Here is a 15,658-nt window from a genome sequence, read left to right as displayed (position 1 = left end):
GCCGTTTACCATTACTCTACTTTTTATGACCATATTCACCATTCTATATAGAAGATGTGTCCAGACATGTCCCTGTGCAGGTGTAAAGTTGTCATAAGAGCCTTAGTTACTAGTCACTTCGACTATTGCAATGCCCCGGCCGCAACACCTTGCCACATGTTGCACTTTGCTTCCGCCCACCCTCTCCCCTGCCCAGACCACAGTTCCGCTACTTTTTTCGGTGCACTTCTACCACTGGGGAGGAGGGGACCAGAGGGGCAGACGGCGTCAAGCGAGTCCGGTGGCGCAGGGACGACGCGATGACCTAGGCGTCAATCGCCCCTTGCCCCTTCTCTCAGAGCTAGGAATGCACCGCACCTTCTGCGAGAGGACGGTCCTTGCTTCAGGGTTCTGAAAAAGTCACCTGTGGGCGGACATGCTCCTCCACAAATGATGGCACTGCAGCCTTGGCCTGGCACAGGACCCCCGTTGAGGATGGTGAGTAAAGTGTGGAGATGGAGGCCGCTGAAAGTGATGGCGTGACTTTTGACACTCCCATACCCCCAAAGTATGGGTACCGCAGAGGTCACGTTCCTAATTTGGAGGAGGTAAAGCAAAACCACTCCAATAAAGGACTCAACACATGATAGCACTCCATCCGACCCTTATGGGGGGACCCCTGGGAGAGCGCCCTGGGTAGTGGGAAACGCTTGGGAAGTGCCCTTGCAGGAAGGCGCAGCCTCCCACGGGCCGGGGAGCAAGGGAAGCCCAGCGGGGATGGGGCACTCCCTCGCTGGGAGGGGACCCCGCATGCAACATCGTCATCCCAGAACTTGACGAGCCCCAGCAACCTCTTCTCCTCCCACCCTCACCCCTCGACACAGCCCCGCCCGGGGGGAGGGGTCCTGCTCCTTATCGGGACAGGTCTGGTTGCCTAGAGGAAGCGTGCTGCCGCGGGACTGCTGCTGTGTGATTCCTGCGCTGCCCGGGAGCCGCGTCCTGCGCCCAACAGCCGCCGCGCACTCACTGCGCTGCACTCACTGCGCTGCACTCAGAGACGCGCAGCGGAGCTCCGCGCACACCCGCAAGCGCCTCCCCACCTCGCACAGCGCAGCTCTGCAGCCGGATCCAGGCGTCAAACTTCCAAGCACTTGAAGACTTTAGCCCGCTGCCCAGTGCCGGACAGAGAGGGAGAGTCCTCGCCAGGGTTGAAATGAGCGTCCCGGAGGAGCTACTGCTGCGGGGGCGGAAGGCGGAGGTCGCCCCCCGGGAAGGAGCGGGCGGCGGCCGGGGGCTATGGGCGGCCGCCGGCTTCCTGCTGCTGCTCTTGCTGCTCCTGGGCACCGCGCTGGCCGGCTGCCTGCTGCTGAGCGCCAGCATGGCCGAGCTGCAGGGACGGGTCAGCGCCCTGGAGATGCGCCGGGGCACGGAGGAGGCGCGCGCCGCCTGGGCAGGAGGGCCAGCGGCCGCGCTGGGGTCCCTGCGGGAGGAGGCGCTCCTATCGCTGCTCCAGCCGCGGCTCGACCGGCTTCTAAAGGAGGTGAGTGACCGGGAGCGGCAGGGACACTGTCCAAACTAGTCAGCATCTAAAGTTGAATGGGTACCAATCACCGTTAGATATGCTGTGTTGTCCTATTTGGGGGCATTTCTTTTGTATCTGGAATAAAAGGTGCGTGCCATTTATTGGGTCTCTTTTTATAAAAGCTCTTTACGGTGGCGTATGCCCCACCTCGGACCCTGCTGAGTGACTTTTCCCGGGCACTCGGGATGGGCAGGCTGTCACTGTAAGGACGAGGGGAACAATTCCATCAGGTGAAAGCAAATTGCGCTCAGGTGTACAGTGGAACGATGACACGCGTGTCGTTTTGGGCTTGCCTGTAATGGTCAGGGTAGCTACATAGATAGCACATCAGCGTTGTTGCTCTTTCTGCGACGTGTGATGCGTGGCATTGCACGGCATGGCTATGGCGCGCCAGAGCGGTGCGGCCAATGCTCCGCACCGGGAGCCTTGCCCCACGAGCTGGCTCTGTCCTGGGAGGGCAGCGCTTTCCCTTCATAGTGCGTAAGGGGCGCTATGGAAGGCGGACTCCCATTCAAGGGCGCTGTGTGCGGGGAAGTGCTGCCAGGGGCGCCGTGACCGCTTCCACGCTTCCTTTCACAGAGCACTGGCAGGGCATGGCGTGCACGCTACTTTGAGCATGATTACATGGACCAGTCGGTTCTAACCTCGGTACCTCTCAGAGGATGAACGCCGAGTACACTCGCCCGTGCCGGCCCCCATATCAGCAAGGAGATGAAATGGTCGAGTTTCCCGGGGGGAAGCCCCAATTAGCGCACGGCTATTAATGATAACGACCTTACATTTATCATAGCCTTGCAATGGCCCCCGGAGCCGTGCTTGCAGTGAACGGCATCCGAATCGTCCAAGACACAGCCCCGCAATAGCGCCCGTGCTGGGTGGGCGGGCAGATTCAGCAAAGAGGCCAAGGACTGACGGGGGCTTGAGTCCCGCAATAGCGGGCGTGCCGGGTGGGCAGATTCAGTAAAGAGGCCAAGGACTGACGGGGGCTTGAGTCCCGCAACAGCAGCCGTGCCGGGTGGGCAGATTCAGCAAAGAGGCCAAGGACTGACGGGGGCTTGAGTCCCGCAACAGCGGGCGTGCCGGGTGGGCAGATTCAGCAAAGAGGCCAAGGAATGACGGGGGCTTGAGTCCCGCCACAGCAGCCGTGCCGGGTGGGCAGATTCAGCAAAGAGGCCAAGGACTGACGGGGGCTTGAGTCCCGCAATAGCGCCCGTGTCGGGTGGGTATATTCAGCAAAGAGGCGAAGGACTGACGGGGGCTTGAGGGCAGATTCAGCAAAGAGGCCAAGGACTGACGGGAGCTTAAGTCCCGCAATAGCGCCCGTGCCGGGTGGGTAGATTCAGCAAAGAGGCCAAGGACTCACGGGGGCTTGAGTCCCGCAATAGCGCCCGTGTCGGGTGGGTAGATTCAGCAAAGAGGCCAAGGACTGACGGGGGCTTGAGTCCCGCAATAGCGCCCGTGTCGGGTGGGTAGATTCAGCAAAGAGGCCAAGGACTGATGGGGGCTTGAGTCGGATTTTCACACTCTGCGGGCAGGGAGAGCTGATCTGGCCTCTCCGTGCAGGGCAGTGGGTGGGGCGGGTGGAGCTGTCCCGGGTCGGAAGATTTGAAGCGGGTCGATCCCGGCCCCACTCCCAGCTGCGACTTCCATCCACCGTGCGCTCCCTCCTCTTTGGCATGCGCGCTAAGAGATCCCACATAAAAGCCAATCCTGCTCGAAGACCAGCATTCCTTAGTGCGTGCCTTACACTCCCTGCCACATGCGCGTGTGCGGCCGGTACCCAGCAGGGGGCAGGGATGCGGTGCCCCTTGAAACACAAACATATTTTGAAAGGCACATTACATTTCTTAAAGGGAAAAGAGTGATCATTTTTGCACCTTCTAAAATGTAATAGATGTTTAAAATATATGCATATATTTTCCCATTGATGAGCGTTCTCTGCTTGAAATGGGGGCTTCATGGCCTGGCCTCTGGAGTGCGGATTGGAGGGGACTCGAACCTTTGACCTCGGGCACAGACCTCTGCTTATCAGCCCCCACCCCCACAATTATTCAGATACGCAGAAGCGTTAAGAAAGATTTAAGGGGCTCGAGTCGGAACACGCGTCTAGATGAACGAACAGCTGACTGATTGCCACCAGCCAACCTGCCCGCGCGCGGGGTTTCTGGCCTGGCATTATTCGCCCCGCCTCATGATACACGGCTGGCACACAACGCCTGTAACAGTGCTGGGAAATGACTTTTTGTAACCGTGGGATCCCACCAACGACGTGGGGGGCTCCCCCCCCACGCACAAGTTTAATTATATACACCTGGAAAATAACCCAACGGAGAAGTGTGCTTCCTATAATGTTGAAAGCAAAGTGTAAAAGGCGCACACATTTTAAAACTTACAGTTGTACTTAAATTTCCGGCAGATTTGCTTGCCAGTTTAAACATCGACTAAACATCGGTCCATTCAAAGCTATCCAAACACATTACATCGCACAAGTGGTGCCCGTGTATTTCCCGCTCCGAACATACAGAAATACAGACACAGGGGCGCGCTCTCGCAGAGAGGGTGGCAGGGGGCGTAGCCACTTATTCCAGCCGGGTGCCTCCCGCGTTGAAACGCCGCTTCCTCTCGATGTAGGGCCTTTGAATCCCTCGTCGGGGCTGTTTGATGAGGGCATCGTGCCTTCCAATGGTCGGTTGCTTTAATCCCGGCGTTTCCATGTAGCCGACATTCTGTGATCTTTGGCAATTCGCCTCATCGCTACGTTCTCCAATCTGGGGAAATGTGCAGCTTCTGAGGGAGGGGCCGTGCAATGAATGGTTTACACTGAATTCTGCGTTTCCTTTTCGCGGGGCGACAGTGCACGCGCCCGTCACTCGAGAACTGGTGCGTAGTTGTGAACAGGCGGGGAGCGAGTCTCTGAAACGTAAACCGATGTTTTATTTTAACCCAGGGTAGCGGAGGAGGGCACGCGTGCCCACTCCATGCCAGGCAGCGCTGTGGGGGTTGGCAGCCCCCCACAGGAGGACGCCCGAGTTGTGCCATGGTCGCGCTCACACGGGAACGGCACTTCCACGTGGACCCAAAAATAAACAAATCCACCGAATTGGTGCTGAAAGTGTCTACTTGCTGCCTCGCCCGGCCCCGCGTTGCTTCCGCGTTTTGAGGAGGTGGCGAGCGGCGCTGTCAGCGCCGGGCACTTTGGGGGGCTGGACTCTTTGATGTACTTTAAACACGGGAGCACTAATGCGTTTATTGTTTCCGTGTTTACAGAAGCCGCCAGAACCCCGTCTCCGTCCCAGGGTGTGCGTGTCACCAGGCAGGTCATTACCGTGTGTGTGTGGGGGAGGGGCGACATGCCGCCGGACAGGGTCCCATCAATGACCCCGGTACCCACTCCACAACCCTGCCCTACCTCAGGCCCGCGTCACACGCCCACACCTGGATGCGCCATTGCATCCTGGGACTTGGAGTCCAGCCAATAAAAGGCACGGGGGGGGGGGCTACTACTATCACAGCACTCTAGCTCTGCTCTTAACTTTGTGAGATATGTAGTCCCGGAGTTTCCGGTTTTATAAACCCAACAATTCAGAGAATCAACTGGGCCTGGAGTGACAGCTCTCTGCTGGAATGGGGCCTATTGGCATGTATGCGTTAAGATGACCCGCGGTGGGCGTGGCCTGTGATGCTAGACGATTGGCAGCTAGACGATGAACCGGAAGAACAGCAGAATGAATGTACTATCCACAGGGCACAGTGGGATCTTCCAAGTTCTGTACTTCTTAATCAAGCACCACAACTCTAAGGCCCGCGTCACACGCCCACACCTGGATGCGCCATTGCATCCTGGGACTTGGAGTCCAGCCAATAAAAGGCACGGGGGGGGGGGGCTACTACTATCACAGCACTCTAGCTCTGCTCTTAACTTTGTGAGATATGTAGTCCCGGAGTTTCCGGTTTTATAAACCCAACAATTCAGAGAATCAACTGGGACTGGAGTGACAGCTCTCTGCTGGAATGGGGCCTATTGGCATGTATGCGTTAAGATGACCCGCGGTGGGCGTGGCCTGTGATGCTAGACGATTGGCAGCTAGACGATGAACCGGAAGAACAGCAGAATGAATGTACTATCCACAGGGCACAGTGGGATCTTCCAAGTTCTGTACTTCTTAATCAAGCACCACAACTCTACGTAATACGAAATGGAAACTGGCAGTAAAATGCTGAAAACATTTCGAATGCTGATGTCCAATCAAAATGTTTTCACAAACTCCCATCCGTTCCAAGTGTAACTTTGACAAGATACAAACAGAATCAATTGAACTACAGCTACAAAAGCCCCCGTAGGGCAGTTTAATGTCAACAAGGAGACAGAGTGGGTGCTTCATAGTTGGGGCAACAAAGGGGCCAGGGGGTTAGCCAGTCGGGATGTAGCTCGATCCCGCCTGGCTTCTGAAGAGGGGGCGATAACGACAGTAGGGTTGGGGTGACCACATTGGGTGCTACAGAATTAAAAGGATTGCCCTGGAATTCTCGCGGGAAATATCCAGCTGCTACCCAATCCGGTGACTATGGAGACCTTGAAGAAGGGGGCCATTATCTTCCTCCAGGAAATTTGGCCTACTACCCCCCCATGTGTTAGATGGCCATTGCACTTTTGCTCATACAGCAAAACCTAGTAGGGGAGGGGTGGTTTCCCAGTAGGCAGATTGCTATCCGCATTGGATTGGGCCTAACAGCTTTTCAGATCCCGAATTCTACAGACAAGGAAGTGGTAGATCCGGAGGAAAACATTACAATGCTTCTGTTTAATATATACTGGCACCTTGGAACAGGAGCTCTGCATGAGTTTATCTCTACTCTAACCACCTCAGAATGCCCTGCCAGTTGACGAAGGGCCTCCGCCAGGTTGTGTTGGGGGGGCGATTTGAATGTAGAATCAGGGCCTTCTTAAGCACTTTTGGGGCCCTGGGCACGGACATCTTTGGGCCACCGTCTACCAATCCAAAGGAATTAAGGGATCAAGAATACTGGTCGCGCCCCCCATTCCCACACGTTGCGCTCACAACCTATAGGTTGATATGCTGTTTTGCAGCATAATAAGCACGTTTACTCCCTTTAAGTCCCCTTAGCCTCTTCTTTCAGAATGATAAACAAGTAGCATTTGAAAACCAACATTAGCAGTCTACAAAGGGGTTACTGTTCTAGTACATACAGGATTTTTTATCAATAACATCCAGGAAGGTAGATGTAGTATTAATGCAGGGCTGTATGTAAAAGGTACATGTAACCCGTAATAGACATTAGCTGCCTCAGAGAATGCAAAAGTGCCTAAGCATGGATAGAGACCACCAATTGGAAGGAAGGAGAATGCTATACATACCTTAGCATGGATAGTGGAGGCAGACTAGAAGCTACCAGGAAGGTGTCTTCATCCAGACAGACTGAGATTAGAAGTGGGATATCGTTTTCAAATAGTGTTGCCTTTAGATATTAAAGTAACAAATGCCTGTGATGTGCGATTATAAATATGCTTAACACAATGAAACCATGAATTTTGCTTTTATGAAGATCATACCATGAGAAGAAAATCACTCAGAAGGGCTGACAATTTTGAAAGGTTTAGGGACTGACAACATTGAGAGGTTAGGCATTACAAGATTAAATGACATGCCCAGGATCACACATTGGTTAAGGGGTGAAGCTGGGATTAGTGCCAAATCTGCAATTGCTGCATTTGCACACTTTCTTTTCCAGTTCTTACCATGAACTAAAACAATCTAATTTTTATCAAAAAACAGACTTGGAAAGTACACAAATCACATTACCAAACATGACCACTTTTAAACAAAATATTATAGATGGGTGTTATGCAAAATGGGAATGATTCTAGCTTCATTCTCTCCATCATCAAGGGAAGTATATAAGAACCAGCATACCAATGTATGTGATTTAACACATTTAATCTGTGTTTATCTTTTGTATTTTAAAGCTTTAAATACTTCCAAAACAATGGCTTTTTTACCAAAAAGCAAACAGTTTTTGTGACAAACAATCAGACCTTAAAATATGCTTGCCTGAGGCCTGCAACATATGGTCCGCTCTCTTCTGTCTACCATCCCTTCCACCCAAGTGACCTACATAAGAAGAAAGATCAAGTAATGGGCTAAACTATTCCAGCAGCATCCAAGAAGGCAAACCTCACAGAAGACAGCACAGTAATGTAAGATATATTGGATGATTTCCAGGATCACTGTATCGTCTGTTGGCAAATCCAGGATACAAGCATAAACGCTTTTGTTCCATAGTCTTGAATTTGGATACTTATTCACCTCTCATACTAACAGTTCATGCCATCATTAGAGGCGATTGCCTAGGTTTTACAACCCCCATCTGAACAAATCAATTTCTACACTTTCACCATAAGGAAGATATGTTAGTTTTTATAGCACCCCCTAGCTGCTGCAGGTACATTGCTGATAATAGCAGATGTTTTTCTGCAAAACCAAGTACGTATGCAGGCAGGGTTATAAGCTTCAGACATAGGAAAGGCTCAGCCAGCCTTGCTGGAATGTGATATTCTAATTGTGCATATGAACACATATCTCTGCAAGGGGTGCTTCACACACTGAGCTAAATTCTGAACCACAATGGCACTCAGTTTACCAATATGCATTTCACCGTCGCCTATTGCACATCATCAACATAATTCCCACAGGAAGGAAAGAATGCTACATGGTTGTGTCGTAAGGAACACATAAACTATGTATAACACAGTGAACACAGAGAGCAATACATGATGAATTGATCAAGGCAGTATGTACTTGTCAAAACCGAAAGGCAATGAGTTCAGAGTCTTAGCAGCACCCCATAAGATATCCTGACGTGGCTATTTAAGACTGGTGAACAATGGAATCTTACTTCTTCAGATCAGCTAGCCTTGTGGACACCCCCCCCCTCCAAGGTGGGGGCCCTGGGAAAGTGCCCCTTTTGCCCTCCCATACAAACATCTCCGTGCAGAATGTCTGAAATGTCTTTTTCTGAAAAGTTACCCACTATGTGGGACCAGTTTGAAGGGGAGGAAACTACACATGGTGTAGGGGTTTGCGTAAGTCTACATTGGACTGCGTTTTGTGAGTCATTACCTCTATGATCTATGAGTTCGGCATATAAAGAAACCCTTGGAGTGATCATAGCATTGTGAGTGCCACATTTAAAACCCCCCTTGACTATAAACCGCTGCAGTATTTGGAAGGACCACCAATAGATCTTACTGTGCTAGCGGGGCACAATGGAATTAGATGGTCCCACGAAATATAGACTCTCTATATGACTCACTTAATCAGGTCATGAAGTCCTCAACTTTGGAATGGAAGTTGAGGGTCTTTAACGTCCTAACTTTCGACTCCACTATAGAGGAGTTCATGACTAGCTTGGTAAGAGGAGGGAGTGCCAGGGGAAAGCGCTGTCCTAGGCGACACCTGCATGTACAGGATGAAACTCTTGCTCACAAGAAATGAATGATGAGGCGTGAAATGAAAGTATTGAGGGGAGAAGGAAGAGCTTGTCCTCTGCAAGCTGAAAGAGTTAGATTAGTAAAACAAAGGTACAAGAATGTTTGTAAACAAAAGAAAGTAGATCTGGCTAAAGGGGATGTGGAAAGTATGCTTCAGGTACTGATCAGTAAAGATGTCGGTGCATTTTGGAAATTGATTAACGGTCTGGATGTTCCACTACTTCTCTCCCAAACTAATACAGTCTTGGAGAAGGATTGGGTTGTTCACTTTTCCAAACTTTATTCCCTGGGGAATGCAAAACGGGAATCCCCGGAGGTTTTACCACCGATAGAATCATCAGTAGGATTGGAGATGAGGGTAGACATCAAGAGGGTAGCCCAATTAATGAAATCATATAAGCCCTCTAGGGCGGCCGGCCCGAACGGTTTGACCAATAGTACTTTATGGGCTGATCCCTTTAATTGAACGAACGCTCTGGTAATTTTATTCAACAGTATAATTGAATCACACGTTTTTCCACCCTCTTGGCATACAGCTACAGTGGTTCCTCTATTTAAGAGGGGTACACGAACGGATACAAGGAATTATAGATTGAACTACAGCTGTGATGTAAGCAGAGCTTTAAGGAGCCTGGGCTGAGCCCCAGGAGGCTCCTAAAACCTCAATCAGCCGGGGCTCACACTACCCCCCCCCAACAGCCACTTTCTTTCTTTGGATTTTTTTATTACGTTCCATGCGTGGGTTTAGGACCCGCGCACTACCATGTCACGTGGCACTGTGCTGTTACGTACATGGTGGATTTCCTGTTTGGTTCATAGACTCTTCTGTGTCAAGCAGTCTATTGTATAAAAGAAAAGAAATTGCGCACCTATGAAATAGCACAGTGCCGTGCAACACTAGTTTGTCAGCGGCAGGGCTGGGCTGGAACCCCCAGTAGAGACAATTAAAAAAAGAGCAATTAAAAAAAAATCTCCTCTGCTCAACCATAGCGCAGCAGATGACAAGCCAGTGTCACATCGCTCTGTGCTATCCCGCAGGTGCTGGAATCCCATAGTTTCATTCAATAGGCTGCTTGACACAGTCTATTGAATTCAACAAAATAAATTGGGTAACAATGAGACAGCACAGTGCAAGTGGCTTGTCACTGGCAGGGCTCGGGGGAATCCCCAACGTGGGACAAAAGAAAACAGTAACCCAACAACTTCAATTTTGTATTGTCCCATGCTGGGGACACTTCAGGCCACGCCCATGATTTAGGCCACACCCTTCGTTGCAGCCCCCCCACCATGATGTCTCACCCCACTAAAAGCACTGGATGTAAGTGTGCATTGTGAAGTAGTGGCGTTGTTTGAGTTATTTATTTTACGCTGGATGCTGTAGACTTGGGAGGCCCAGGGAATTCATGGGAAGGTCTGAGCGAGGTCTGTGTCAGGCCCAAGACTGGGGGTCTGGCCTGGCTCTTCTGGGCCACATAGGAACCAAGCCAGGGAAATGGGGTGGGGTCTCTGTCAGGGGCTTGGGGGCAAGAGAAGGTGCTTGTGGGCAAAAAGGGACTAAAGGGGCAAGAAAAAGGCCTTGGGACCGCAAACAGGGCTTAAGGTGTTGGGGCAAGTAAAGGGGCTAAAGGGGGCTAGGGGCTTGAAGGGCAAGAAAGAGGGCAACTAAAGTGGATAAACAAGACTGGGGCATCAAAGGGGGCAACAAAAGGGGCTAAAAGGAACTGGGGTGAGGAAAAGGGGGCAAGAACAGGAGCTAAATGGGACTAGCGGACTAAAGATGGGCAGGCAGGACTGGGGGCAGCTAAAGGGGCGGAGGGGCAATAAAAGGGGCTCAATGGGACGGGGCAAAACGGGACTGGGGAAGCTAAAGGGAATGGGATCAGCAACAAGGTCTCGGGAGGATAGCTCAGCAGCAACGTGCTCACCTTGGAAGCAAAACGACGCAGAGCCGCACCGGTTAGATCCCTGAGTCCGCGCTTAAAAAACTCTGGGTATATCATAACAAAGGGTACTTGGGGGCAAGAAAAGGAGCTAGTGGGGCTCACTTACCTTTTGTAAATTTGCTGCCACTTCACAGCACCACCAGGAAGCGTTCTGGGCCTGCCCCAGACATCCAATGAGTGGCTGGGGTGCGACAGCCAAAAAAAAACCCACTCCTGGTGTGCCAACAACACTTACCGCAGCGAGTCTGCCCGACTTACAGTCCCGGCCACCTGACTTCCTGTCCTGCCTCAGCCAATCAAAGAAGCCGGGCAGACACGCCCCCTATGTGCTGTCAGAGAGCCGTAGGTGATGTGGGGCTCGCCCAGCTCTAGCAGTAGTGCACACTTAAACACGCATGCGCCATAGAGGAATACATTCTTATATGATTCTGCCAGTAGGCATATGTTACGTGTAGGTGTGCTGCAGGCATGGGTTTTCGTGCGTGTTGATGTTGGTTGTGACAGGGCCTTGTAATGGCGCGCGTCATACCCCAAAGCGCATATGATTACATTCTGCCTGTAGGCTCATGAAACATGCATGTTGTCTGCACATGTTACTTTGAGCAGGTTCATGTTGGTCATGGCCTGAACTGGTATGGTAAGTCACATTTATATAAACAGGATTTTTTAAATAATACTGTTCGTTACCACCATTGTCGTGTTTCAGCAGCAAGGCTTGTGCGGTGGGTCGCCCATTTGGCCCCTAGCAGTGATAACAAGGCCCTTAGTCTGCAGAGGAATAGTGAGAGTAGAGGGAGGGTGCAAGGACATGAGAGTAGAGGGAGGGTGCAAGGACATGAGAGTAGAGGGAAGGTGCAAGGACATGAGAGTAGAGGAAGGGTGCAAGGACATGAGAGTAGAGGGAGGGTGCAAGGACATGAGAGTAGAGGGAGGGTGCAAGGACATGAGAGTAGAGGGAGGGTGCAAGGTCAAGGACCTCCGAGTAGAGGGAGGGCGCAAGGTCAAGGACCTCCGAGTAGAGGGAGGGCGCAAGGTCAAGGACTTCCGAGTAGAGGGAGGGCGAACGAGCATCCGAGTAGAGGGAGGGTGCAATGGTATGAGAGTAGAGGGAGGGTGCAAGGACATGAGAGTAGAGGGAGGGTGCAAGGGCATGAGAGTAGAGGGAGGGCGCAAGGTCACGGACCTCCGAGTAGAGGGAGGGTGCAAGCGTATGAGAGTAGAGGGAGGGTGCAAGGACATGAGAGTAGAGGGAGGGCGCAAGGTCAAGGACTTCCGAGTAGAGGGAGGGTGAACAAGCATCCGAGTAGAGCGAGGGTGCAATGGTATGAGAGTAGAGGGAGGCAGCAAGCACATGAGAGTAGAGGGAGGGTGCAGGGACATGAGAGTAGAGGGAGGGCACAAGGTCAAGGACTTCCGAGTAGAGGGAGGGCGAAAGAGCATCTCAGTAGAGGGAGGGTGCAATGGTATGAGAGTAGAGGGAGGGTGCAAGGACATGAGAGTAGAGGGAGGGTGCAAGGACATGAGACTAGAGGGAGGGTGCAAGGACATGAGAGTAGAGGGAGGGTGCAAGGTCAAGGACTTCCGAGTAGAGGGAGGGTGAAAGAGCATCCGAGTAGAGAGAGGGTGCAATGGTATGAGAGTAGAGGGAGGGTGCAAGGACATAAGCGTAGAGGGAGGGTGCAAGGTCATGAGAGTAGAGGGAGGGCGCAAGGTCAGGAGGGCGCAAGGTCAAGGACTTCCGAGTAGGGGGAGTGCGAAAGAGCATCCGAGTAGAGGGAGGATGAAAGGGCATCCAGGTAGATGGAGGGTGCAAGGACATTAGAGTAGAGGGAGAGTGCAAGGGTCTGAGAGTAGAGGGATGGTGCAAGGGTCTGAGAGTAGAGGGAGGGTGCAAGGGCCTGATAGTAGAGGGCGGGTGCAAGTACATCTGAGTAGAGGGATGGTAAAAGGACATCCGAGTAGAGGAGGGTGCAAGGACATTAGAGTAGAGGGAGGGTGAAAGGGGAGGAGAGTTAAGCAAGGGGATGGGAGGTTGGGGTGTAGAGTGTGATTATTCGCATTATTGCAGAGACATTGAAGAGCGATCAAAGAGCACCCCTGAGCAGGAAAAGGGCTGATGCATAATGCTCCCAAGAACACGTCTATAACCTATGAGGGCAGTGCTGTAGTTTGTCGGGAAGTGCTTGCATGATGGGCTTGAGTTGTTCTCGGCGTACTCTGGAGGTATGGGAGCTTGATTGTTGCGTTTTATTATTATTATCAGAGAAAACTTGCACTTCCCACACCACTGGGCCCTTGCAGCCACATAGACACACCATTAAACTCCTCTGCAAATCTCAGCCTACCCTACCATCCTCTCTGACTGCCCCCGAGACTCTCACCCTGTGATGTGGGTACCTCGCACCTGCAATGGAATGCACTCCATTTCTGCAAAAAAAGCGACCCGGAACCATAACCAGACATGCAAAATTGAGAAGCCCCAACAATTTCTGCATGTCCACCAGCGTTATCTTACGTGCCGCTATTGCCCTCTCCTGCAACTGTAGCAGCTTGCTCACCTTGACGTCCGGCAAGTGTGAGGTCATGGCCACTGAATCCAGCACAATCCCTAGAAAACTCAGAACCACTGTTGGCCCCTTAGTCTTATCCTCTGCCAATGGCACTCCCAACTCAAGCATCAACAACTGAAAAACCTCCAGCATACGCCGGCACTCCTGCTCTCTGCCCACCCCACTGGTGAACAAGAATTCATCCAGATTGTAGAGGAGCAGCTAATTGCCTCTACAGGAAGTCCCGCTCGTGACGAGCTGTATGTTGGAAGCCTGAGATTGTGCCATGCTTGACGCCAGCAGTTGCGACTATTCCATGGAGAATACTTCTCACAGTAGACGCTACCGTATATTATAAATGCTGAGGTCGATAAAAACCGGTACCCGCGGTCTCGCAGCCAACTCCCGCTCCTCCTCCTTTGACCCCTATTTAGCTCTCACATCCCTATGTAAGTGCTTGAACACATTCACAAACTCTCCGGCCCAAATGTTCTACTTTGTAGCCGTCATCAGATGCGCGCACAAAGGCTTTGTAATACCAACATAGGGTAGCTTCTTGAACTTCTCTGCGCTCTGGCACCTCCACCACACCGGGGCCACAGGATCTGGTACTTTATCCGTCTGCACTTCTACTGAGGCTACACCTCTCCCCTCCAGCCTCACCAAGGCAACTGCCATCCCCCCATCTTCCTCCCTCATCCAGGTGCCCCGATCTCACCTTTCTGTGGCCCCATCAAGCCCCCACCTGACCCATGCCGCAGACCATTCTCTGCCTTGCTTACCTCTTTCTGCCCTGTCGCCTCCTAGCCGTGACATCCTGGCTGCCACTCCTCATTTCTTTCCTCAGTGGGCTCCTACTGCAAGGTTAAAAAACATCAGGAGAGTCCCCAGCCCATCGTCCCCACAGTATCCCCCTACTCCTGCTATCCCAGCCCGCCCTCCCCCTCACTCCTCTCAACACGCATCCCCTTTCTCTTCCAACCCACACCCCGCACCCTCTCTCTTCTCACACTCTGCAATACATACTTCTGAAAGCTCATATTTGGACTCGTCCTGTCCTTCTGACAGATGGAAGTGAGTTAACAAGGCGTGTGGTTTGGGGCATTGGCCGCAACGGACAACAGTGCTGTGCAAGAGACTCCTGGGGGCTGTGCATATAAACGCAATCGCTCCATCAGGGATGGAAGCCGTGACTGTATGCGCATGTGCTAAGCAACTGTTCCCCAGCAGTGGCGTTTCCCCACTGGCCCGGCCTCCTGGGAAAACACACCCCGCAACACCACACATCTAACATGGGCAACAGAACGCCTTTTCTGAAAAGTATTGTGCAGAACAGCTCACAACTAAATATGTCTCTAATCCGCGCATTAGCATTTTATCCAACGCTGCACTTTCGATTCACTCTTTTGTTACCAAAGGCTGGCGGCAATGCTAAGTCCAGGGCCTCCAAGCATCTGCGGCAGGGATTTCACAAGCATGTTCTTTAGATTGGATGTCTGTTTGCTGCCTCGAGACGCCTACACGATGCACACTACGCCAGTAGTGGAACGCAGACGCAACCCAACCAAGACACCCAACTCTCCTCTTGTGTTTCTGTGAAGTGATGATCAAGAAATCGGCAAGTCTGTCGGATACAGCAAGGCCCATGTTGGGGCGTTAAAGGGCGTCGCACGTCATTGCTGGCTGTGCAAGCTAGGGCCGCAGTGGGAGAGGACCTCCCCCCAGGGCTTTAAGTGGGCCGGGGCCTGCCGGGGCTGGGCCCCGGCAGGCTCCGAAATTTCGTTTTGAGCCAGGGCCCTGCCGGGGCCCACTAATCTCCCCTGGCAGCCCCGGCCACTACACGAAAAGGCATTTTTTTCTACAGCCTGAAGCTCTCGCTCGTGTGCGAGAGCTTCAGGCTTCAGAAAAAAATGCCTTTCAGCCATAATGGTGGCGCCGCACCTACGAGGCATCCCTTTAATCAAGTGATGCACGTGGGCCGGCGCCACCATTATGGAGAAAACGTGAGGCCGCTGAAAGCAGAGGCCTTGCTTTCTAAATACTGAAGCTCCCGCGGATTCGCGGGAGTTTCAGTCTTTAGGAAAAAGGCCTCTGC

General features: G+C 52.2%; 1 protein-coding gene across 1 annotated transcript in view; it reads left to right on the top strand.

Annotated features, from left to right (window-relative positions):
- Positions 1-843: 843 nt before the first annotated feature.
- The window catches only part of LOC138580045 (collagen alpha-1(XXIII) chain-like), a 981,844-nt gene continuing 967,029 nt past the window's right edge, over positions 844-15,658 (top strand). Inside the window, exon 1 of the mRNA XM_069650277.1 lies at positions 844-1,519. Within this exon, the coding sequence (XP_069506378.1) occupies positions 1,193-1,519 (327 nt within the window). The 5' untranslated portion in view covers positions 844-1,192. The remainder of the gene's footprint in view (positions 1,520-15,658) is intronic.

Source organism: Ambystoma mexicanum, chromosome 3p (genome assembly GCF_040938575.1).
Source record: "Ambystoma mexicanum isolate Mex_15411 chromosome 3p, UKY_AmexF1_1, whole genome shotgun sequence".
NCBI lineage: Eukaryota > Metazoa > Chordata > Amphibia > Caudata > Ambystomatidae > Ambystoma > Ambystoma mexicanum.
The sequence above is the reverse complement of the archived record's forward strand: the minus strand, read 5'-3'. Positions and strand labels throughout refer to the sequence as shown.